Below are 24,643 nucleotides of genomic sequence, written 5' to 3' on the forward strand. Positions count from 1 at the left end.
TTATGAAAATGTTACAATATAAACAATTTGGCAATATATTACGCATCAAGAAACTGTCAGTTAACAAGCTCACTCCAGCTTGGTCTTTCTCCTGGAGCTCTTGCAGCACAGTCTGCTGTAGACAGAAACTGAGGCCCAGAGAGAGGCCCCGCTGAGGGCCAGGAGCAGCGTCGCCACATCCAAGCTGTGGTTGGAGTACCAGGACATGCTGGTGGCTTCGGTGTGCAGGTGGGACGACGTTCCTCATCACGTAATCAAACCAGAAGGTGGCCCTGGCGAGAGGGGACAAGGGCATGTTGCGGTACAGGCCAAAGATCTTCTGCATTCTGTGGCAGTAGGAGGGATTCTCCAGGACATCCCTTAGGACCTCCAGAAAGTCCACTGTGGTGAGAGTGGCAGCCTCCAGACATTGCCAAACTTGTCAAAGAGGAGCGGCAGGCCCAGCACAGGGACGCCGTTGTAGATGGCCTTTTCCAGGTCATTGGTGCCTCCGTGAGCCACGACGCAAGTTTTGGGTTGGCCCAGGATGTTGCTCTGGGGGAGCCAGTGTAGCAGCAGGGTGTTGTTCCCCAGGGAAGAGGGTCTTTCTCCCTGGAACCTCCACAACACCGTGTAAGGCAGCAGGGCAAAGGCTTGGGCCACCACCTCCTTAGGCAGAGCGGACACCAGCATTTCCAGAGACATGACCACCACCCCGTGCTCTGCATGATGGCCTCCATGTCAGCAGGGAGCGGCCTGGCCGTACGACACTAGAAGCCCCCCATATAGACCACGTTAGGCATGGTGGGCCACAGGAACTCAAAGACAAAGCCCACCCACATCAGCCACACGGCTGCTGAACGCTGCATGGAGAGCAAGTCAGCAGCAGAGGGGAAGTGACATTTGAGCAGGTTGGCATACCGATGGTTAATAAAGAAATATTGCGCCACCACACTATAGACATAATGCAACACATTTCTGGTTCTCTAGAGGAAGTCCATGTGGTCAGAGAGCTCTTTGCCCGACACTGGGACGTAGGACAGTGGCGAGGGGGCAAAGGCGAAGTGATCCTCTCCCGTGTTGATCCAGGGCAGGTTGAAGACCAGAAGCAGACGGAGGTAGTTGGCCAGGAGGATCCCTGTGGGCAGAGCAGGGGGTCAGCACCAGGTCAATCTGAGCATCCCAGAGCCGAGCCATGAACGCTGGATCACCATGAATGCTGGATCATCTGCGCCAGAACGTCCGCTCTGACGCAGATCTTGTGGCCTGTCGGCTGCATGGATGTGATCTCGTACAGATGGAGGAAGGACCGCAGGAAGGGAGGCAGGGTCTGGATTCCCAGAATCGTTTGCAGCATCTTGTCGTGGAAGTTCTTGTCCACCTCGATCTCCAGCATGAGGTGATGGAGCTGTAGAGAGGGAACTTCTGGGAGATGTGCCAGCTCTTGGCAGAGCGCAGTACGGTGAGGTCGTGATCTCGGGGGGGAAGCGTTGACCCAGTGGCTGCCATCCACCGGGACCACCAGGATCTTCCTACTGCAGGCGCTACAATGGCAACCATTGCCGGTCGATAGAAGCAGGAAGTAGAGGGCAGCCAAGAAAGGAGATGTCACTCTTCATATCATCATAGCTGTCTGTGGAGAATTCATACAACAGATATGGAATTGATTACGGAGGTGAAATCCAACACAACAAATAAGGAACGTGTGTAAAACAGAGCCAGCTCTGGTGTGACTCATGTTTTGTGTTTTTTATTTTATTTAACCCTTATTTAACTAGGCAAGTCAGTTATTTACAATGAAGGCCTAAAGGTGAACAGTGGGTTAACTGCCTTGTTCAGGGGCAGAACGACAGATTTTTACCTTGTCAGCTCGGGGATTCGATCCAGCAACCTTTTGCTCTAACCACTAGGCTACCTGCTCCATGTGAGCTAATGCGAGCTAGTACTTTAGACGAGACTCTACAATACTTATTAAAGTGTGGTAATGCATCAACAAACAAAGTGTTGCATTATTTAATACAACTCAGAAAGCAGGCTACTGAAATACCATTATAGCCCAACTTCACTAAAGTCCATAGTGAACTTCAGTTTAATGAACCTTAATAACACTGCCCTGGTAACAACACAGTTAAGGCAATATGCTCTACAGAGGGGGCTTTGTATCATATCGGTCTGCTTGGTCTGCTGGAGCCGGAGGCAGGGGACTGGAATATTAAGTAGTGAAAGGCTTTATGGATCCTGATCCATGACATGGAATATAAATATAGACTTGCAAAGTTTACATGTAGAACAATGAATATATATATATCAATCTGAGTTCCCAATCTCCACACATACACACGCTCTGTTCTTTGCAGAGTGCAAGGGTAGTGTTGCAGCACTCTATTTGCATTGACAGAGGTACAGATGGTTTGATACACTGAGTGTACAAAACATTAGGAACACCTTCCTAATATTAGATTGCACCCCATTTTGCCCTCAGAACAGCCTCAATTCGTTGGGGCATGGACTCTACAAGGTGTCTACAGCGTTCCACAGGGATGCTGGCCCATGTTGACTCCAATGCTTCCCACAGTTGTGTCAAGTTGGTTGGATGTCCTTTGGGTGGTGGACCATTCTTGATACACACGGGAAACTGTTGAGGGTGAAAAACCCAGCAGTGTTGCAGTTCTTGACACCGGTGCGCCTGGCAGCTACTACTCACCTTCCAACAGGACAACGACCTTAAGCACAAAGCCAAGACAACGCAGGAGTGGCTTCGGGAGTGGCTGAATGTCCTTGGGTGGCCCAGCCAGAGCCCGGATTTGAACGCAATCTAACATCTTTGTAAAGACCTGAAAAACGTTGTGACGCGACGCTCCCCATCCAACTTGACAGAGCTTGAGAGAATCTGCAGAGAAGAATGTGAGAAAGTCTGCAAATATACAGTAGGTGTGCCAAGCTTGTAGTGTCACACCCAAGAAGACTCAAGGCTGTAATCGCTGCCAAAGGTGCTTCAACAAAGTACTGTGTAAAGGGTCTAAATACTTAGGTAAATGTAATATTTATTTATTTTTTATATAAATTTGTTTTTGCTTTGTCATTATGGGGTATTGTGTGTAGATTGATGAGGATATATATATTGTTTTATCCATAATGCTGTAATGAAACAAAATGTGGAAAAAGTCAAGGGGTCTGAATACTTTCCGAATGCACTGTAGGGCCAGAGAACAACACAGACAGTGAAACATGGACAGACAGTGACACATTCAATACCGCCTTGCACACTCTTGCCTGTATCTAGCTGATCTAGGGTGAAATCATTCGTCCAACAGTTGCAAACAAGTGTATCTATTGGACAAATTCTGGTATGTTTATCCCCATTTCGTTCCGCTTTCTTCCGTTTAAGAAACGTTTTTCAACAGGATCGGCGGAATGAATACACCCCTGATCACAAGTAAACACAGTTCACTTTCATAGCAGCCATGTTGTATTCCTTCTCGCATCAATGCGCTCTCCTCCTCTCACCTTTTCTCTTCACTTGTGGATTTCAATGCACAACACACCAGCTGTATGTGACCAAGAGGAAAAACCTTTCCAAGCCAAACCATATCATAATTGCTACACACATCCTACATCAATGTCACCATATTAGCTGAAGTGACATCATAGTCAACATTCATAGTCAACATATCTATAGAACTTACACATTAGTAAACCCACTACAATCACCTAGTAACATTAGTGTACTGTCAGTAATCTACTCAGGAAGCAGTTTAGCAGTTACACCAGCAGGCCCTGGGGGCAATAAATTTGTCAAACCAAAAGCTTACTTACCTGTGTTGGATAGTCATAGTCAGCTAGCTAACAAAGCATCCCTCTGTTTGAGCAGGGTGTTTAAGTAGCCTAAACTAGCTAGCTAGCTGCATTTGCTAGCTAAGTACGTGTTAAGTGAAAGTGAATACATTTTTTTATAAATAAATTTTTTTCAAAACTGTTAAACCATTGTCTTTCTCTCTCTTTGAGTCAATTACTCAGTTCATGTCAGTTCATGCTGCAAGAGCTCTGTTAGGTTGGAGGATGTCTCCAGAAGTTGTCATATGGAGGGGGGTGAGAACCATGAGCCTCCTAGGTTTTGTATTGAAGTCAATGTACCCAGAGGAGGACGGAAGCTAACTGTCCTCTGGCTGTTTTAATCAATTATTTGGTGACGTGAATATATTTTGTATTTTTTTATTTTGTTTTTATAAAATTCACTGAGGATGGTCGTCCCCTTCCTCCTCTGAGGAGCCCCCACTGGTTCAAAGGCAATTAAATATTTTTTACCTTGGCAATTCACTCTTTAATGGCACACAGATTACACACTCCATGTATAAATAGTCTCAGGGCTTAAAGCTCCTCCTTTAACCTGTCTCCTCCCCTTCATCAACAATGATTGAAGTGGATTTAACAGGTGACATCAATACGGGATCAAAGCTTTCACCTGGATTCACCTGGTGAGTCTATGTCATGTTTTGTACATTTTGACATTTCTTTCGTATAGATAATTGACCTGAATGTCTCACTTAAGTGATGTTGGGTTGAACAAGTAATATAGAGATTCCACATAGATTTTGGCATCACGTAGGTACTGTTTCGCTCTTCTGTCCATGGCTGGAGTGTTCTTGTTGCTGTGCGCATAGTTGGTCAAGGTCCATTTAGAACAACACCCTGTGTCACATTTAACCATGCTGTTATTTGCTCTGTGTTAACCTTCGCTATAATGCTAAACTGAACCCTACTGTGCTGGCTCGGATGTTTTCTTTTCACATTGTCCTTTCCAGTAACTATAGTATGGTGGACACGTAACCTGGCAAGTAGGCCTACAGTGCAGCTTGGCTTGGCTCAGTAGAGTGAAAATGGTATGTGTATGCAATATCTTAGACATCTGGCCAGTCAGACATTTAACTTTGAAAAGGCATTGTTCCTTAGATATTTAAGTAATTGCCGTGTATAGATGATGAAATAGAGCTGTGAGTCATAAGACACATTTGACTTGACCACATTTTTACAACTTTGCACTTTATTGAACATGAAATGGATAACCGTGATGGCTTACTCAGACATTAGCAGTGATAGTTCAATGGCTTCAGTAAATAACCCTCCATACAATTTGATCTTCAATTATGAATTGCTAAATTGTGATATAGTATGCTAAAATGAATGGATCTAGTAAAAATGTAACAAAATATTAATTGGGAATTGAATTTCTTTCATACTGCATTTCCTCAATCAGCGAACACATATGAGGTACCAGTAGGCCTACAGATATAGTAACTGCATAAATTTAACATCTTTATGGTCTAAAACTTCTACAAACAGTTAAAACCATAAAAAGCTTTCTAATGGCTTCCATGTGAAATAAACAACACTCAAAGTTGATTCTTATTAAATGGGCAACCCTACAAATCCCTTCCACCATGGGGGGTGAGGAGCTCAATGTTCTTTACCCGGCTGCTTAGAATACAAACTGTCCCCCAGGATGTCCGAACATGGCATTCCTCCCTCATCTTCCTTATCTAACTCAGAGGAGGAGTTAGTTGGTTGTTTGTTGGTGTGATGCTCGACTATAAAAACCAGTCCATCTGGGATCTCGTGTATTAACTAGCGACGAGGAAGAGGACAAGGGACAGTCTTTGTGTTACAGGTCACAGTGAGTTTATCATGTCTTTCACTAAACACTATCTGTGCTTCTCAGTGAAACTGAGACTGGCAATCCGTGCACACTGCTGCTACCGTGATATGATGAGTGCACTTGAAGAAGTAGGCGATAGATATATTGCATCGCTCTGTGTTGTATTTCACTATATGTTTTGTAAGTTTGGATTACCATAATTTCTATTGCCTTGTTACGCAAAAACATCACATAGTTACCATATATTGTTGTAGTAGAAAATATTTGTATAAGAATCTTTTAAAAAGAAACCAATATGCATGCATTTTGCTTTACGGAAAGATGTACATTTTTAAACTGATCATTTTTAAACTGGATATTAGCATAAAATATGATAAAAGGCTGGACGCTCCATGACTTTTAGAGATAATGAAATAACCATAATAATCATCCAAAGTAATATACTGAATTGAATCATTTCTAAATTATGCACAGCATACTGTGAGAGAGTGGAGCCAGTTGATGCTGATGGATTCTAGTTCAGAACCCTGTGTAAACCTCCAGTACAGACTATCAACAGCTTATTGTGAAATAGACAAATTACTTATTTGAAATTCGTGACAGGCACATGAAAAAGTACACTGTGTGTATTAGACAATTGTCATGCCAACATTACACTATTTTCTTTCTTCATAATGCATTTGTGTACATTACACAAATTTCAATTTGTTGTGGCTAACGTTAGCTAGACTAGCTAGGTGTCTAATGTTAGCTAAGGGGCTAACGTTAGCTAGGCTAGGGGTTAATGTTAGGGTTAGGTTTAGGGGCTAAGGTTAGGTAACCTGCTGACTAAGTAGTTAAAGGGTTAAGGTTAGTGTTAGTGTTAGGGTTAGGAGTTAGGTTAAAGGGTTAAGGTTAGGGTTATGGGAAGGGTTAGCTAACATGCTAAGTAAATGCAAAGTTGATAATTAGCTAAAATGCCAAAGTTTTCTGTGATGAGATTCAAACACACAACCGTTGGGTTGCTAAACATTCACATTATACAGCAATCTTTCCTGTCTTAAGTAACCTAATGTCTTTATCTGTGCAATGTACACAAAATTGTTTACTACACATGAAAACATATACTTTTTCATGTGCCTGTCACAAATTTCCAATAAGCAATTTGTGTCTGGGTTGAGTACATGGTGTTCTATAGTCTAACTGTGATGTCTTGCAGCAGGGAAGGGCAGATAAACATGATAAACCAATGACCTGTGGTGAGGTCAGGAGCTGGGTAAGCACTGGCTATTATCAAAGCCAGATTTACTCACAAATAAACAAATTTCACCATACAACATAACTTCAACAACCAGAGTGACATAGGCTATTATTAACTGATATTGACAAACAATTTTTACCAAAATGTAAATACAAATGTAGCCAAGATACACAAGCAATAGCCTCTGATACACTGCTCAACTCAGCTCAGTCGTAGACCAATGTATCATCCACAGTTACAACTGATAGGTGGCACTAAAAGACCAATATATAGACACATTTAATCTGAAGAATTCGCAATGCAAACTCCATAGCATTTCACAACTGATTTACAATTATTCCAATGTGCGGCGCAAGCAAACACACACAATAATTGTACTATGTGAAATATGCTTAAACTCTTACAGTGCATTCGGAAAGTATTCAGACCCCTTCACTTTTTCCACATTTTGTTATGTTACAGCCTTATCCTAAAATAGATTTTTTTAGAATCATTTTTCAAATATATTTTTTTGCACCTCAACCTACACACAATATCACATAATGACAAATCAAAAACTAATTTGGACATATTTTCAAGTGTATTTAAAATTAAAAACTTAAATATTACGTTTACAGAAGTATTCAGACCCTTTCCTCAGTACTTTATTGAAGCACATTTGGCAGCGATTACAGCCTCGAGTCTTCTTAGGTATGACACTACACACTTGGCACACCTTTATTTGGGGAGTTTCTCCCATTCTTCTCTGTAGAACCTCTCAAGCTCTGTCAGGTTGGATTGGGAACGTCACTGCACAGCTATTTTCAGGTCTCTCCAGAGATGTTTGATCGGGTTCAAGTCCTGGCTCTGACTGGACCACTCAAGGACATTCAGAGACTTGTCCCAAAGCCACTCCTGCATTGTCTTGGCTGTCTGTTTAGGGTCGTTGTCCTGTTGGAAAGTGAACCTTTGCCCCAGCCTGAGGTCCTGAGCTCTCTGGAGCAAGTTTTCATCAATGATCTCTCTGTACTTTGCTCCATTCATCTTTCCCTCGATCCTGACTAGTCTCCCCCTGCCACTGAAAAACATCCCCACAGCACGATGCTGCCACCACATGCTTAACCGTAGGGATGGTGCCAGGTTTCCTCCAGATGTGATGCTTAGAATTCAGGCCAAAGAGTTCAATCTTGTTTTCATCAGACCAAAGAATCTTGTTTCTCATGGACTGAGAGTCCTTTAGGTGCCTTTTTGCAATCTCTAAGCGGGCTGCCATGTTCATTTCACTGAGGAGTGGCTTCCGTCTGGCCACTCTACCTTAAAGACCTGATTGGTGGAGTGCTGCAGAGATGGTTGTCTTCCTGGAAGGTTCTCCCATCTCCACAAAGAAACTCTAGAGCGCCGTCAGAGAGTGACAATCGGGTTCTTTGTCACCTCCCTGACCAAGGCCCTTCACCTCGATTGCTCCGTTTGGCCGGCCGGCAAACTCTAGGAAGAGTCTTGGTGGTTCCAAACTTCTTCCATTTATGAATGATGGAGGCCACTGTGTTCTTGCGGACATTCAATGCTGCAGACATTTTTTGATACCCAGACAATTCCTTTGACCTCATGGCTTGGTTTTTGCTCTGACATGCACTGTCAACTTTGGGACCTTATATAGACAGGTGTGTGCCTTTCAAATCATGTCCAATCAATGGAATTTACCACAGGTGGAATCCAATCAAGTTGTAAAAATATCTCAAGGATGATAAATGGAAACAGGATGCACCTCAGCTCAATTACGAGTCTCATAGCAAAGGCTCATTCTACAACAATGAAAACAAAATAAAGTAAAAATGTATTTAAAAAAATACATTATTTACACATGTATTCAACTTATGTATAAAAAAAACATTTTTTAAAACATTTCTAAAAACTTATTTTTGCTTTGTCATGTGATATTGTGTGTAGATTGAGGATTCTTTTTATCTATTTAATCAATTTTAGAACAAGGCTATAACGTAACAAAATGTGGAAAAAGTAAAGGGTAGACCTAAATGAAAACTTTCCATGTGGACTTTATATTATAAATAAGTTTTGAACAAATATTCCATATCAAAATGTGTAAATAATTTAAAAAATGCAGGTCAAAGCGTCAAACTGTCCCATTAAAATGAAATTCTAGCTTGATAAATCAAATGCATTCACAGGGATGTTGTCTATTCTCATGATTCAACAGAAGCATAACCCACAAATTGCAAAAGAACATGCATTTAGGTCTACCTTTACCTTTAAATTAAGTCCATCAGTCAGTCCTTCCCTCTCAGTGACAACAGAAGCCCATGTCCATTATTTTATTCTGCATGTACACAGCATGTACACACATGTAGAATGGGTGTAATGCAGTTAGTCACATCCATTTTGTAGAAGCCAAAGGTCAGGCACCCATAAAGTGGCTGGAGAAGTCCCATTCCCACTGTATATACAAAGCAAAAGTACATGTCCAAGAGGTCTAAAAGTCAGGGTAAAAACTATGAATTTGTTATGATATTTCAAACAAGTATACAGTGCAGTACTAAATGTTCGTCTGCCCGACAGCTAGCAATGAGGGAGATGGTGGTTGCCTTGACTGTCATGAATAAAGCCACGTGCTGTGTGCTGCCTCTGTCTGGTCTTAATTTTCATTATATTTGACGTTCCACTCTTCGAACCCTGCAAAAGGCACATTACATGATGATTCCAACTTTGAAAATGATTTGAGGCATCCATTTGTCAGGTTATTTTTGCTAGCTACAGTTGAGGTCCACATACACGCTAGCCAAATACATTTAACCTCAGTTTTCACAAATCCTGACATTTAATCCAAGTAAGATTCCCTGTCTTAAGTCATTTAGGATCACCACTTTGTTTTAAGAATGTGAAATGTCAGAAAAATAGTAGAAAACTATTTATTACAGCTTTTATTTATTTCATCACATTCCCAGTGTGTCAGAAGTTTACATGCTACCAAATGCTAATTGAGTGTATTGCCTTTATATTGTTTAACTTGAGTCAAACATTTCGGGACGCCTTCCACAAGCTTCCCACAATACTTTGGGTGAATTTTGGCCCATTCCTCCTGACAAAGCTGCTGTAACTGAGTCGGGTTTGTAGGCCTCCTTGCTCGCACACGCTTTTTCAGTTCTGGCCACAACTTTTCTACAGGACTGAGGTCAGGGCTTTGTGATGGCCACTCCAATACCTTTACTTTGTTGTCCCTATGCCATTTCGCCACAACTTTGGAAATCAAATTTATTTATATAGCCCTTCTTACATCAGCTGATATATCAGTGCTGTACAGAAACCCAGCCTAAAACCCCAAACATTGAGCAATGCAGGTGTAGAAGCACAGTGTCTAGGAAAAACTCCCTAGAAAGGTCCAAGCCTGGTTCCTCTCTAGGTTATGATGGGTGGCCTGTCCTCTCCTGGCTGTGCCGGGTGGAGATTATAACAGAGCATGGCCAAGATGTTCAAACGTTCTTAAATGACCAGCATGGTCAAACAATAATAATCACAGTAGTTGTTGAGGGTGCAACAAGTCAGCACCTCAGGAGTAAATGTCAGTTGTCTTTTCATAGCCGATCATTAAGAGTATCTCTACCGCTCCTGCTGTCTCAAGAGAGTTGAAAACAGCAGGTCTGGGACAGGTAGCACATCCGGTGAACAGGTCAGGGTTCCATAGCCGCAGGCAGAACAGTTGAAATGAGCAGCAGCACGGCCAGGTGGACTGGGGACAACAAGGAGTCATCATGCCAGGTAGTCCTGAGGCATGGTCCTAGGGCTCACGTCCTCTGAGAGAGAGAATGAAAGAAAGAGAGAAAGAGAGAATTAGAGAGAGCATACTTACATTCACACAGGACACCGGATAAGACAGGAGAAATACTCCAGATATAACAGACTGACCCTAGCCCCCCGACACAAACTACTGCAGCATAAATACTGGAGGCTGAGACAGGAGGGGTCAGGAGACACTGTGGCCCCATCCGATGATACCCCCGGACAGGGCCAAACAGGCAGGATAACCCCACCCACTTTGCCAAAGCACAGCCCCCACACCACTAGAGGGATATCTTCAACCACCAAATTACCATCCTGAGACAAGGCCGGGAATAGATCACAAAGATCTCCGCCACGGCACAACCCAATGGGGGGGGGCAACCCAGACAGGAAGACCACGTCAGCGACTCAACCCACTCAAGTGACGCACCCCATCCTAGGGACGGCATTAAAGAGCACCAGTAAGCCAGTGCCTCAGCCCCTGTAATAGGGTTAGAGGCAGAGAATCCCAGTGGAGAGAGGGGAACCGGCCAGGCAGAGACAGCAAAAAAACTGTCCTTCTAACAGTCTTGATATGTTCGTCAAAAGAGAGATCAGGGTGCAGAGTAACACCGAGGTCCTTCAGTTTTATTTGAGACTGTACAACCATCAAGATTACTTGTCAGATTCAACAGAAGATCTCTTTGTTTCTTGGGACCTAGAACAAGCATCTCTGTTTTGTCCGAGTTTGAAAGTAGAAAGTTTGCAGCCATCCACTTCTTCATGTCGAAACACAGGCTTCTTGCGAGGGAAATTCTGGGGCTTCACCATGTTTCATTGAAATGTATAGCTGTGTGTCATCTGCATTAGCAATGAAAGTTAACATTATGTTTTCGAATGACATCCCCAAAAGGTAAAATATATCGTGAAAACAATAGTGGTCCCAAAACGGAACATTGAGGAACCCCGAAATTTACAGTTGATTTGCCAGAGGACAAACTATTCACAGAGACAAATTGATATCTTTCTGACAGATAAGATCTAAACCAGGCCAGAACTTGTCCGTGTATACCAATTTTGGTTTCCAATCTCTCCAAAACAATGTGGTGATCGATGGTATCAAAAGCAGCACTAAGGTCTTGGAGCACGAGGACAGATGCAGAGCCTCGGTCTGACGCCATTAAAGGGTAATTTACCACCTTCACAAGTGCAGGCTCAGTGCTATGATGGGGGTTAAAACCAGCCTGAAGCATTTTGTATACATTGTTTGTCTTCAGGAAGGCAGCGAGTTGCCGCGCAACAGCTTTTTCAAACATTTTTGAGAGGAATTGAAGATTCGATATAGGCCGACAGTTTGTTATATTTTCTGGGTCAAGGTTTGGCTTCTTCAAGAGAGGCTTTATTACTGCCACTTTTAGTGAGTTTGGTACACATCGGGTGGATAGAGTTACGTTTATTATGTTCAACATAGGAGGGCCAAGCAAAGGAAGCAGCTCTTTCAGTAGTTTAGTTGGAATAGCATCCAGTATGCAGCTTGAAGGTTTAGAGGCCAGAATGATTATTTTCGTCATTGTGTCAAGAGATAGTACTAAAACACATGTGTCTCCCTTGATCCTAGGTCCTGGCAGAGTTGTGCTCAGGACAACTGAGCTTTGGAGGAATAAGCAGATTTAAAGAGGAGTCCGTAATTTGCTTTCTAATGATCATGATCTTTTCCTCGAAGTTCATGAATTTATTACTGCTGAAGTGAAAGCCATTCTCTCTTGGGGAATGTTGCTTTTTAGTTAGCTTTGAGACAGTATCAAAAATAAATTTCGTATTGATCTTATTTTCTTCAATTAAGTTGGAAAAATAGGATGATTGAGCAGCAATGAAGGCTCTTCAATACTGCACGGTATTGTCTTTCCAAGCTAGTCAGAAGACTTCCAGTTTGGTGTGGCGCCATTTCCGTTCCATTTTTCTGGAAGCTTGCTTCAGAGCTCGGGTATTTTCTGTATACCAGGGAGCTAGTTTCTTATGACAAATGTTTTTAATTTAGTGGTGCAACTGCATCTAGGGTATTGCGCACGGTTAAATTGAGTTCCTCAGTTAGGTGGTTCACTGATTTTTGTCCTCTGGCGTCCTTGGGTAGGGAGAGGGAGTCTGGAAGGGCATCAAGGAATCTTTGGGTTGTCTGAGAATGTATAGCACAACTGTTGATGCGCCTTGGTTTTGGGGTCTGAGCAGATTATTTGTTGCGATTGCAAACGTAATAAAAATGGTGGTCCGATAGTCCAGGGTTATGAGGAAAAACATTAAGATCATTGACATTAAAAACAAAATTATTCCATGGGACAAAACTAGGTCCAGAGTATGACTGTGGCATTGAGTAGGTCCAGAGACATGTCGGACAAAACCCACTGAGTCGATGATGGCTCCGAAAGCCTTTTGGAGTGGGTCTGTGAACTTTTCCATGTGAATATCTAAATCACCAAAGATTAGAATATTATCTGCTATGACTAGAGGGTCCGATAGGAATTCAGGGGTCTCAGTAAGGAACGCTGTATATGGCCCAGGAGGCCTGTAAACAGTGGCTATAAAAAGTGATTGGGTAGGCTGCATAGATTTCATGACAAGAAGCTCAAAAGACGAAAACAGCGGGGGGTTTTGTAAATTGAAATTTGCTATCGTAAATTGTTACAACACCTCCGCCTTTGGGGGATGCACGGGGGATATGGTCACTAGTGTAACCAGGAGGTGAGGCCTCATTTAACACAAATTCATCAGGCTTAAGCCATGTTTCAGTCAGGCCAATCAAATCAAGATTATGATCAGTGATTAATTCATTAATGATAACTGCCTTGGAAGTGAGGGATCTATCATCAAGTATCCCTATTTTGAGTTATGAGGTATCATGATCTCTTTCAATAATGGCAGGAATGGAGGAGGTCTTTATTCTTGTGAGATTGCTAAGGCGAACACCACCATATTTAGTTTTGCCCAACCTAGGTCGAGGCACAGACACGGTCTCAATGGGGATAGCTGAGATGGAAGACTCCACTAAGCTGACAGGCTGGCTAACAGCCTGCTGCCTGGCCTGCACCCTATTTCATTGTGGCGTTAGAGCCCTGTCTATGTTGGTAGATAAGATGAGAGCACCCCTCCAGCTAGGATGGAGTCCGTCACTCCTCAACAGGCCAGGCTTGGTCCTGTTTGTGGGCGAGTCCCAGAAAGAGGGCCAATTATCTACAAATTCTATCTTTTGGGAGGGGCAGGAAACAGTTTTCAACCAGCGATTGAGTTGAGAGACTCTGCTGAAGAGCTCATCACTCCCCCTAACTGGGAGGGGGCAGAGACAATTACTCGATGCCGACACATCTTTCTAGCTGATTTAAACATTGAAGCTATGTTGCGCTTGGTGACCTCTGACTGTTTCATCCTAACATCGTTGGTGCCGACGTGGATAACAATCTCTATACTCGCCAGTTTTAGCTTTAGCACCATCTTCAGATTAGCCTTAACGTCAGTAGCCCTGCCCCCTTGTAAACAGTGTATGATCTCTGGATGATTCATTTTAAGTCTAATACTGCGGATAATGGAGTCGCCAATGACTAGAGTTTTCAATTTGTCAGAGCTAATGGTGGAAGCATTCGGCGTCTCATCCCGCAATGGGATGAGTAGAGACCAGGGGGGGCTCGGCCTCTGACTCTCTGCTTAAATGGGGAGAACCGGTTGACAGTTTGTTGGCTGAATGAGCGACACCGGTTGAGCATTCCTACAGCATTTCCCTCCAGAAGCCATGAGAAAGTTGCCAGGCTGCAGGGACCGTGCAAGGGGATTTATATATACTACTATCTGTACTTACTGGTGGCACAGACGCTGTTTCATCCTTTCCTACACTGATATTACCCTTGCCTAACGATTGCATCTGAAGCTGGGCTGTCAGCGCAGCTATCCTCGCCATAAGGCGATCTTTCTCCTGTATATTATGAGTACAGCGACTGCAATTAGAAGGCATCATGTAATGTTACTACTTATCTTTGGCTGTTGGAAGTCCTGACGAACCATGTTCAGATAAAACGTCCGGAGTGAAAAGTTGAATGAAAAAAAGTTGAGGGAAAAACTAAAAATATAAACGAATTAAAAAGTAAAAACTGTAAAGTTGTCAGGTAGCAAAGTAAAGTTGACAACAAAACGCACAGCAGCACGTAAACAAGTCTGCAAGTTTTGACCATATGCTTGGGGTCATTGTCCATTTGGAAGACCCATTTGCGACCAAGCTTTAACTTCCTGACTGATGTCTTGAGATGTTGCTTCAATATATCCACATAATTTTCCCTCCCTCATGATGCCATCTATTTTGTGAAGTGCACCAGTCCCTTCTGCAGCAAAGCACTCCCAAAAAATGATGCTGCCACCCCCGTGCTTCACGGTTGGGATGGTGTTCTTCAGCTTGCAATCCTCTCACTTTTTCCTCCAAACTTAACAATGGGCATTCTACCTAAAAAACGTTATATTTTTGTTTCATCAGACCAGAGGTAATTTCTCCAAAGAGTACGATCTTTGTCCCCATGTGCAATTGCAAACCGTAGTCTGGCTGTTTTGGGGCGGTTTTTGAGCAGTGGCTTCTTCCTTGCTGAGCGGCCTTTCAGGTTATGTCGATTTTTACTGTGGATATAGATACTTTTGTACCTATTCCTCCAGCATCTTCACAATGACCTTTTTGCCACAGCTCGCATTGATGTGCCATCCTGGATGAGCTGCACTACCTGAGCCACTTGTGTGGGTTGTAGACTCCGTCTCATGCTACCACTAGAGTGAAAGCACCGCCAGCATTCAAAAGTGACCAAAACATCAGCCAGGAAGCACGGGAACTGAGAAGTGGTCTGTGCTCACCACCTGCAGAACCACTCCTTTATTGGGGGTGTCTTGCTAATTGCCTATAATTTCCACCTGTTGTCCATTCCATTTGCACAACAGCATGTGAAATCTATTGTCAATCAGTGTTGCTTCCTAAGTGGACAGTTTGATTTCACAGAAGTGTGATTGACTTGGAGTTACATTGTGTTGTTTAAGGGTTCCCTTTATTTTTTTGAGCAGTGTACATCCACAGGTACACCTCCAATTGACTCAAAGGATGTCAATTAGCCCATCAGAAGCTTCTAAAGCCATGACATCATTTTCTGGAATTGTCCAAGCTGTTTAAAGGCCCAGTCAAATTAGTGTATTTAAACTTCTCACCCACTGGAATTGTAATACAGTGAATTATAAGTGAAATAATCTGTCTGTAAACAATTTTTGTGAAAATTACTTGTGTCATGCAAAAAGTAGATGTCTTATCTGTCTTGCCAAAACTATAGTTTGTTAACAAGACATTTGTGGAGTGGTTTAAAAATGTGTTTTAACCTCTCGTGATACCCCTATCGCGGGTCCGGGAGCGTAATCATCGACTGACACTAATTAGCATAATGCAAAGTACATAAATATTACTAGAAAATATTCCTATTCATGAAAATCACAAGTGAAATATATTGAGACACATTTTAGCCTTTTGTTAATCACCCTGTCATCTCAGATTTTCAAAATATGCTTTACAGCCAAAGCAAGACAAGCATTTGTGTAAGTTTATTGATAGCCTTGCATAGCATTATGTCCAGCTAGCAGCAGGTAACTTGGTCACGAAAATCAGAAAAGCAATCAAATTAAATCGTTTACCTTTGATGAGCTTCAGATGTTTTCACTTATGAGACTCCCAGTTAGATAGCCAATGTTCCTTTTTTCAAAAAATATTATTTTTGTAGGCGAAATAGCTCCGTTTGTTCTTCACGTTTGGCTGAGAAATCGACCGGTCACGAAAACTCTGAAAAATATTCCAAATTAGCTCTATAATATCAACAGAAACATGGCAAACGTTGTGTATAATCAATCCTCAAGGTGTTTTTCAAATATCTATTCAATAATATATCCACCGGGACAATTGATTTTTCAGTAGGACAGATTGGAAAAATGGCTACCTCTGTATTTTACGCGAGAATCACTCTGAGAGCCATCAGGTGACCACTTGCACAATGTAGCCGCTTACGGGTATTCTTTAAAACATAAATGCGTAAAACTACTTCACAATGCTGTAGACACCTTGGGGAATACGTAGACAAAGTAATTTGGTTGACAGCCCATTCACTGCTCAATAGGGACGCATTGGAACGCAGAGCTTTCAAAACACGAGGCACTTCCGGATTGGATTTTTCTCAGGCTTTCGCCTGCAATATCAGTTCTGTTATTACTCACAGACAATATTTTTACAGTTTTGGAAACTTTAAAGTGTTTTCTATCCTAAGCTGTCAATTATATGCATATTCTAGCATCTTGTCCTGAAAAAATATCCCATTTACTTTGGGAACGTTATTTTTCCAAAAATGAAAATACTGCCTCCTAGTCTGACTCCAACTTAAGTGTATTTAAATGTCCGACTTCAACTGTAGCTAACTTTGTTCAATTCAAGGGATGCGAGCGCCAAAATATGTAGACACGTCCAAATATGCACAGCTTACCCCAGACAATACCCACACAACATGTTTAAGCAAAAGCATGCAAGGCAGTGACTGGAGTCAGCAATGGATGTGTGTCAAGGATTTGAATGGATGGAAAGAAAGGCATGAATACAGACAGGACGGGTTCTGCAGATCCTAATAGGAGCACAGTGTAGAGTCAGGTTCTGTCTAGGGTTTCAGCCCCTGAGATGTGATGTCATTGCACCAATGTCCTTTTCATTAGGCACCAAATGCAACAAAACAGCCTCAAACAAGGAGGTACCATCTGGACTTAGAAACGCTTGTTTTCATTTTCCTTTGCAAAACAATTTTGTTGCAGTGTGTGCCCTAATTAATGCAACCCAGATCTAGCTAAATGGCCAAAGCTAAAGGGTGTGTGGACCAGTGGAGGCTGTTGAGGGGAGGACGGCTCATAATAATCATAATAATGGCTGGAACGGAGCGAATGGAATGGCATATGATGTATTGGATACCATTCCACCTATTCCGCTCCAGCCATTACCACAAGCCCACCCTCCCCAATTAAGGTGCCACCAACCTCCTGTGGTGTGGACTGTGTAGTATCTGTGTCTACTGAGCATGTAGTATTTGTATTGCCTGTACTGATTCGGTACTGATGCATCAGTGAATGGAGAGGGTCTATAACGTGGGAGTGGAGGAAATTGACTGATAAGGTCCACTGTACTGTGTTCATCTCTGTATTTCATCCAGATTGAAAAACCATACAGTTATATTGTGTGGTAATTTAGGGAACCAATCTGCCCATAGTGGTACGAGGTGGTAACAACTCTGTTGAGAATACATCATATCGTGCATCTACTGTGTGGCTTGATGCTTCATTCTCACAGTAGCATAACATGGGAATACTGTTTCTACACAATGTAAGAAAATGTCCCCCTCCCTTCCTTCATAACAGTTTTATCTAGTGTTTCAGCATGTACAGCTTTAGAAAATAACCCAGTGGACATTTGGACATCTGCCAATTGCAGAGGCTGACATGTCGACTATGGAATTTATTTTGTACAGAAAAGACAATACCTCGATAAAGCTACTTTATAGTCAGACCATGTAATCTCTTTCTCAGTCCTTGCATTCTGTATGCTAAAACTGCTCATGAAAATCAAACCATTTCTATTGTATACTTTTTCTAAATATAACATATACTATCGTGGAGAAGAGAAGAGAGAACATTTTCCTGAGATCGTAAACAAACTATGTTTTTTTCTTGTTGTTTGTTCCCAGCTCCAATGACGTAATGGGCATATGCGGTGGAACAGCGGTGGTCCTTCGACGAATACTCTGCCTCCTCATCTTAATTCGGGGTTGCCGCAGTAACGGCAGTGGGGGAGGTAGAATCCTGGTCTTCCCAGAGGATGGCAGCCACTGGCTCAACATGGAGGTTATCCTCCGAGAGCTCCACTCCAGAGGTCACAACCTCACCGTGCTGCGCTCTGCCAAGAGCTGGTACATTCCCCAGAATTCCCCTGTCTACACCTCTATCACCGTGAACCCTGCTCCTCCTCCGGCGGGCGAGGACCTGGGTCCTGACTTCTACACCATCCTGATGCAGCGTTCACTGAAACTCCGCAGGATGTTACCGGTCCTCCGTTTCCTGGAGCAGCAGAAGGACACGGCGGCCATGTTGATGATGTTTCACAGCGAGGCACTCTGCATGATCTCCACCATCTTGGATGACTCCATCCTCGTCGCCAAACTGAGGGTGTCCAGATTCGACCTGATGCTCACCGACCCTGCCTTCCCTGCTGGAGTGCTCCTGGCCCAATACCTAGGCATGCCCATGGTTTATAATGTCCGATGGCTCAACGCAGGCGAGGCCCACATGACTGTCGCCCCCACGCTGCCTTCCTATGTTCCGATGTACAACTCCCTGTTCAGCGATAATATGGACCTCCTGCAGAGGACAGAGAACTTCTTGCGTTACCTGGTCATCCTCCTCCAGGAGCACCTGGTCATCCTGCCACTCTACGCCAACCTGCTCCAACGTCACTTCCCCCCTGGTGCTGACCTGCTCTCCATGCAGCGCTCAGCAGACGTGTGGCTGATGCGGGTGGATTTTGTCTTTGAGTTCCCGCGGCCTACCATGCCCAATGTGGTCTATGTGGGGGGCTTCCAGTGCCGTCCAGCTGAGCCACTTCCTGCTGACCTGGAGGCCTTCATGCAGAGCTCTGGAAAGCACGGGGTGGTGGTCATGTCTCTGGGAACGCTGGTGTCTGCACTGCCTAAGGAGGTGACCGAAGCAGTGGCCCAAGCCTTTGCCAAGCTGCCCCACAAGGTGGTGTGGAGGTTCCTGGGAGAAAGACCTATTTCCCTGGGGAACAACACCCTGCTACTGGACTGGCTCCCCCAGAACGACCTCCTGGGCCACCCCAAAACCCGCGCCTTCGTGGCTCATGGAGGCACCAACGGCCTGTATGAGGCCATCTACCACGGGGTTCCTGTGCTGGGCCTGCCGCTCCTCTTCGACCAGTTTGACAATGTCCTGCGGCTGCGGGTGCGCGGGGTGGCACGGGTGCTGGAGGCCGCCACTCTCACCACAGAGGACTTCCTGGAGGCCCTAAGGGATGTGCTGGAGAATAAGTCCTACCGCCACAACATGCAGAAGCTCTCTGGCCTGCACCGCGACACGCCCCTGTCCCCGCTCGCCAGTGCCACCTTCTGGATTGAGTACGTGATGAGGAACGGTGGAGCGTCCCACCTGCGCACTGAAGCCTACAGCCTGCCCTGGTACTCCTACCACAGCCTGGACGTGGCGGCGCTACTCCTGGCCCTCAGCGGGGCCTCTCTCTGGGCCTCAGTCTATGTCTGCAGCAGGCTGTGCTGCAGGAGCTCCAGGAGGAAGACCAAGCTGGAATGAGATATGAATCTTAAGATGGGCCAAGATGGATATTTTAGATGTTGTACGTATTTGACCATCAATTGGCGCTTTTCTGTCAACGATTTAAAAAATTGCTCAAAAGAATCTTGAGAAAAATTTTACAAATTCAAAAATAACTCCAAAGCCTACCATAAATACATAATAACATTAAAGGGAAGTACATGACTCAATAAAAACTGATGAAAAGTTATTTATATTTAGACTGGCCTTAGGGAATGTGGTGCCATGGAACTGTCACATTACATATCGGATTTCAGTCTGGTGAAGGAAAGTACAAGATGACAAAGATAACAATCTCCTCTCTATGATATCATGTGTTAAAAATACAGCCTAGCCAACATTGTCTCACACTCCCATTCTCCTCAAACAATTTGAATTGTGTAGTCGTAGCTTTTCCCTGTGCCTGAGCTACAAAGTAATCTTGGTGTAAATTATGACTATACTGTATACCACAGTCGTACACAGTCAACAAATATGTTTGTTCAAAGGAAAAATATATGTCATACTCATACTTTTCCACCTTAAAGCCCCAGTAAGAAGTCTCAATAAAGATGTAATTACTGTCATCCAAGTACAATCAATTGACATTACACACTCTCTTTTTTCTGTTGAGTGGTGCGCGTTGTGTTGCATTTACACTGTCTCTTTGTTAGACTGTAATCTCAGCCTGTCAGTTGCTTCCTCCTCCTTCTCCGGTACAGAGGCTGATCCTCTCATCACATGGCCTCTGTGGCCTGTTATCTCTGCTTTCTGACACAGAAACACAGAAACACACACATGCAGTGAGAGGCATCCATTGTTTAAGAGAAGACAAAGGGGAAATATGTTATGTTACAGAATATTTGTTTCTTAAATGCTTTGCCTTAGTTTCCCCAACCATGAGAAATGGTCACAAATTCATAGATTGTTACAAGAATACCAACCATAAAGCACTTAGAATGTTTCCCTTCCTTCCCTACACTCATAAAACCTGTCTCCTTCTCACTCACTTTTTTTCCTCCTCTAACGGCGAGAGAACGAGGGAAAAAGGAGAATGAGGGCGGAGAGGAGTGAGTGTTTTTGTTCAGGGAAAGAAAGGGGTTCTCCTGCGGTTCTCAGGATGTTGCCCTTTAAGCCTGGAAAAGTGGGCTTCCTGTCCAGGGTAACAATCAGAGAATAGACAAGGCCCTGAGGATTATGACGCTGTGTTCCTTCAGCAGCAGACACAGTCACTTTGTGTTGTACACTAAGCAGCTGGAGGGAAGAAGAGTTTTGTGGAACGATTTCTACTGCATGGATTTTTAGAGCTGTATGGGTGAGGTGAATGAAAAGATTCTCAAAATAAGTTGTTTTCTTGGCCATTTTTTTTCTTCTCTTTTTTATGCTTAAATTGTATGTGTTTCACTGTTAATCTCATGCTCCAATGCAACTGTTGTACATAGTACAATACTGTACATGCTTGTGTAATGTTCTGATTTAATGTTGTAGAAATGCTGTACTAATCTTGTCATGATCCTCCTATCATCTTCATCCTTCTCCTCCTCAGGTTTTCCACGAGGATTTGAGATCACTGGATCCTAAGCAGAATGAAATTTGCGTGATGGATACCTGACTCTAGGAGCCAATAGAAACAATTTGAACAATTGAATTTATAGATTTTATGAATGATTTGGATTAGAAAACTTGTCTGTCGAGTGCATCTATTTCCACCTTTTCTATCAGAAGTATTGCATTTATGAATGAATTGAATGGATATAAATCCAGAGACTGTCACACCACTGTCTCTCTCTGGGAATATAGATTTGCACCAGAGGGTGAAATAAGCACCTGTGTACTGTAGTACCTGGTTTCTTGTCAAGGGACTTTGAGGGTATCCCCCCTCACCCAGAGACTGTCAGAGACCATGTCCAACAGCAATGACAGCTGCAACCTCCCCCTGAACACCGACACACTTGGTCTCACCTACATCTACAGTCTGGCCTTCTCACTGGGTCTCCCTTGCAACCTGCTGTCCCTCTGGGGACTGTACCAACTGGGCCGGTCCGGCGGGGGTGGCTGTCAGCTGGTCTACATCCTCAACCTGCTACTCTCTGACCTCCTCCAGCTCCTCACCCTCCCTCTCTGGATCCTCTATCTCCAGGGGGCGCACCGCTGGCCCTACGGCCGCCCCGCCTGCGAGTTCGTGGGCTATGTCTTCTACGTCAACGTCTACGCTAGCGTGGTGTTCCTCTGTATCATCGCACTGGACCGTTGCCTGGCGATAGTACACCCGTTGATTAGTCGTGGCGTTCGGACCGTGCGGGTGGCAGCGGTATTGGGGGTGGCGGTCTGGACACTGACCTTTCTGTTCTGTTTGGGCGGGCTTCTTCCGTCAGTGTTTGATGCGGAAAGGCTGTTGTGTCTGGAGCAGTACCCTGTCAGCCTCAGATATGCTCACTTTAAGATTGCTACGGTTGTCATGGGGTTCCTGCTGCCTTGTGGTATACTGGGGTGAGTGGGAAACGGAGTATGAATTATGCTTGGCTGACATGTTATGTGTGATTGCATGAAGAAATGGAGGAGTGTGGCCTGCACTCTGCATCTACATGTGTCCATCGATAATGCTTTGATAAATATGAAGTGAACACTATAAACAACATTATATTAACATGTCACATTACATGCAAAAGGATGTGTCAATGAGAGGAGTCTTGTTAAGTCACATCTAACATATTTATCTGACATGACCTTTGACCTTGGCCTCTGTATCTCTCTCCCGCACCCTCCCCTTACAGCTACACTTCCGCCCGCATAGGCGTGACTCTCCATCACTCACCATCCGTCTCTGACCAGGGCCGTCACAAAATCACAGGCATCCTCATCGTCATCACCGTCATCTTCATCGTCGTCTTCGGACCCTACCACCTCGTCGGGGGGTACCGTTTCGTCTCCTTGCTCCTCACAGATGACCCCTGTGAGTTGGAGCGGTCCATTTTCCTGTGTTACCGGCTGTGCTATGGCCTGACGAGCCTCAACACCCTGCTGGACCCTCTGTTCTACATCTTCCTGTGTCATGACGCCCGTCTGGAGCTCCGCAGGTCACTGACGCCCTGTCTGGGACAGGGGCACACAGCCCCCAAACAGGTCAGACTCAGTCTCAGAGGGCATCCTGATCAGAGTGACAGTGTGTAGAGAGACTGGATTGGACACGTTTTGAGTTTCCTGTTCCTTTGATTCTGAGGAAGGAGAATCTGGATAAACTGTATTATGTTACCCGTTTCTTGTTCTTTGATGGTCTTGAAGTCGAGAGGAGAGGACACATTTTGTGGTGACACAAGCCATACACTACAATGCAGTGTTTTCATAGACTTTTGCTCAAGGAACTGACTCCACTGGTTTAGCTGCTGAGAATTGGTGATGTAAAAAAGCAGCGATTGTGCCACCTAGTGGGGAGAGCATGTATGCTGTTGGCTGAAATTGGAAAGGGTATTCCATCTGCTTCACCTTTCATCTCAGTCATCTCTAACTTATAATGCACTGCAATAGCTGCCTCAGTTTATCGAGCCATATGAATGACTATCCGTGGATATCAACAATAATGTCAAATATGTCTTGATTACTTGCTTATTGCAGTAAATAAAGTCATTTTAAATACCTTATTTATTCCTTTGTATGAGAAACTCTTATCATCATACCCAGTCATACTAAACATACACCAGACACTAAAACATATTAACAAACACATACTCCAGAGACTAAAACAGACAGTCTGAGAGTCAGAGTCTTTATGTGTCTTTTACTGAGGAGTGGCTTCCGTCGCCCACTCTACCATAAAGGCCTGATTGGTTGAGTGCTGCAAAGCTGGCTGACCTCCTGAAAGGTTGACCCATCTCCACAGAGGAACTCTGGAGCTCTGTCAGAGTGACCATTGGGTTCTTGGTCACCTCCCTGACCAAGGCTCTTTTCCCCCGATTGCTCAATGTGGCCAGGCTGTGTTCTTGGGACCTTTAATGCTGCACACATTTTCTGGTACGCTTCCCCAGATCTGTGCCTTGACACAATCCTGTCTCAGCACCACCATAGGGAATTCCTTCAACCTCATGGCTTGGTTTTTGCTCTGACATGCACTGTCAATTGTGGGACCTTATATAGACAGGCGTGTGCCTTTCAAAATCATGTCCAATCAATTGAATTTACCACAATGGACTCCAATCAAGTGGTAGAATCATCTCAAGGATGATCAATGGAAACAGGATGCAACTGAGCTCAATTTAAGGGTCTAAATACTTATGTAAACAAGTTCTGTTTTTTATTTTCAATACATTTGCCCAAAATTCTAAAAACCTGTACTTGCCTTGTCATTAGGGGGTATTGTGTGTAGATTGCTGAGGATTTGTTTTATTTAATCCATTTTAGAATAAGGCTGTAAAGTAACAAAATGTGGAAAAAGTCAAGGGGTCTGAATACTTTCCGAAGGCACCATAGAGACTTACAATGGGGAACTCGCTCAATTTGGACTCCTCTCAAGATACAGATAAGCAGGTCTTTAGGATCAATTTCACAAGAACTGAAAAAAACCTACTTGGTTTTATCAACATTTAGCACTAATTTAAGATCTGTGAGCGATTCTTGAATTG

General features: G+C 43.8%; 2 protein-coding genes and 1 pseudogene across 4 annotated transcripts; 2 read left to right on the forward strand and 1 right to left on the reverse strand.

Moving 5' to 3' along the window:
* Positions 1-69: 69 nt before the first annotated feature.
* LOC135510079 (UDP-glucuronosyltransferase 2B31-like) lies at positions 70-1,539 on the reverse strand (annotated as a pseudogene).
* Positions 1,540-4,393: 2,854 nt separating this feature from the next.
* Positions 4,394-20,614, forward strand: LOC135510528 (UDP-glucuronosyltransferase 2C1-like). Of its 3 annotated transcripts, none has more exons than XM_064931536.1 (2): positions 4,394-4,454; positions 18,395-20,614. In XM_064931536.1, the coding sequence occupies exon 2, from the start codon at positions 18,408-18,410 to the stop codon at positions 20,025-20,027; it is 1,620 nt and encodes a 539-aa protein (XP_064787608.1). In that variant the 5' UTR covers positions 4,394-4,454; positions 18,395-18,407; the 3' UTR covers positions 20,028-20,614. The 3 variants fall into 3 exon arrangements, with proteins under 3 accessions (XP_064787608.1, XP_064787606.1, XP_064787607.1); XM_064931534.1 differs by lacking the exon at positions 4,394-4,454 and adding an exon at positions 5,589-5,650; XM_064931535.1 differs by lacking the exon at positions 4,394-4,454 and adding an exon at positions 5,598-5,644.
* A 114-nt stretch (positions 20,615-20,728) lies between these two features.
* On the forward strand, positions 20,729-23,665 carry LOC135510531 (probable G-protein coupled receptor 132). The gene is made up of 2 exons (XM_064931538.1): positions 20,729-22,517; positions 22,802-23,665. Exons 1-2 carry the CDS (start codon positions 21,931-21,933, stop codon positions 23,196-23,198), a joined length of 984 nt encoding a protein of 327 aa, XP_064787610.1. The 5' UTR covers positions 20,729-21,930; the 3' UTR covers positions 23,199-23,665.
* Positions 23,666-24,643: the final 978 nt, after the last annotated feature.

This window comes from Oncorhynchus masou, chromosome 23, assembly GCF_036934945.1.
Source record: "Oncorhynchus masou masou isolate Uvic2021 chromosome 23, UVic_Omas_1.1, whole genome shotgun sequence".
Lineage (NCBI taxonomy): Eukaryota > Metazoa > Chordata > Actinopteri > Salmoniformes > Salmonidae > Oncorhynchus > Oncorhynchus masou.

Coding starts and splice junctions, on each gene's coding strand:
- LOC135510528 (XM_064931536.1), top strand. CDS start 18,408: ATGGGCATATGCGGTGGAACAGCGGTGGTCCTTCGACGAATACTCTGC.
- LOC135510531 (XM_064931538.1), top strand. CDS start 21,931: ATGTCCAACAGCAATGACAGCTGCAACCTCCCCCTGAACACCGACACA. Junction 22,518..22,801: donor CTGCCTTGTGGTATACTGGG/GTGAGTGGGAAA, acceptor CTCCCCTTACAG/CTACACTTCCGCCCGCATAG.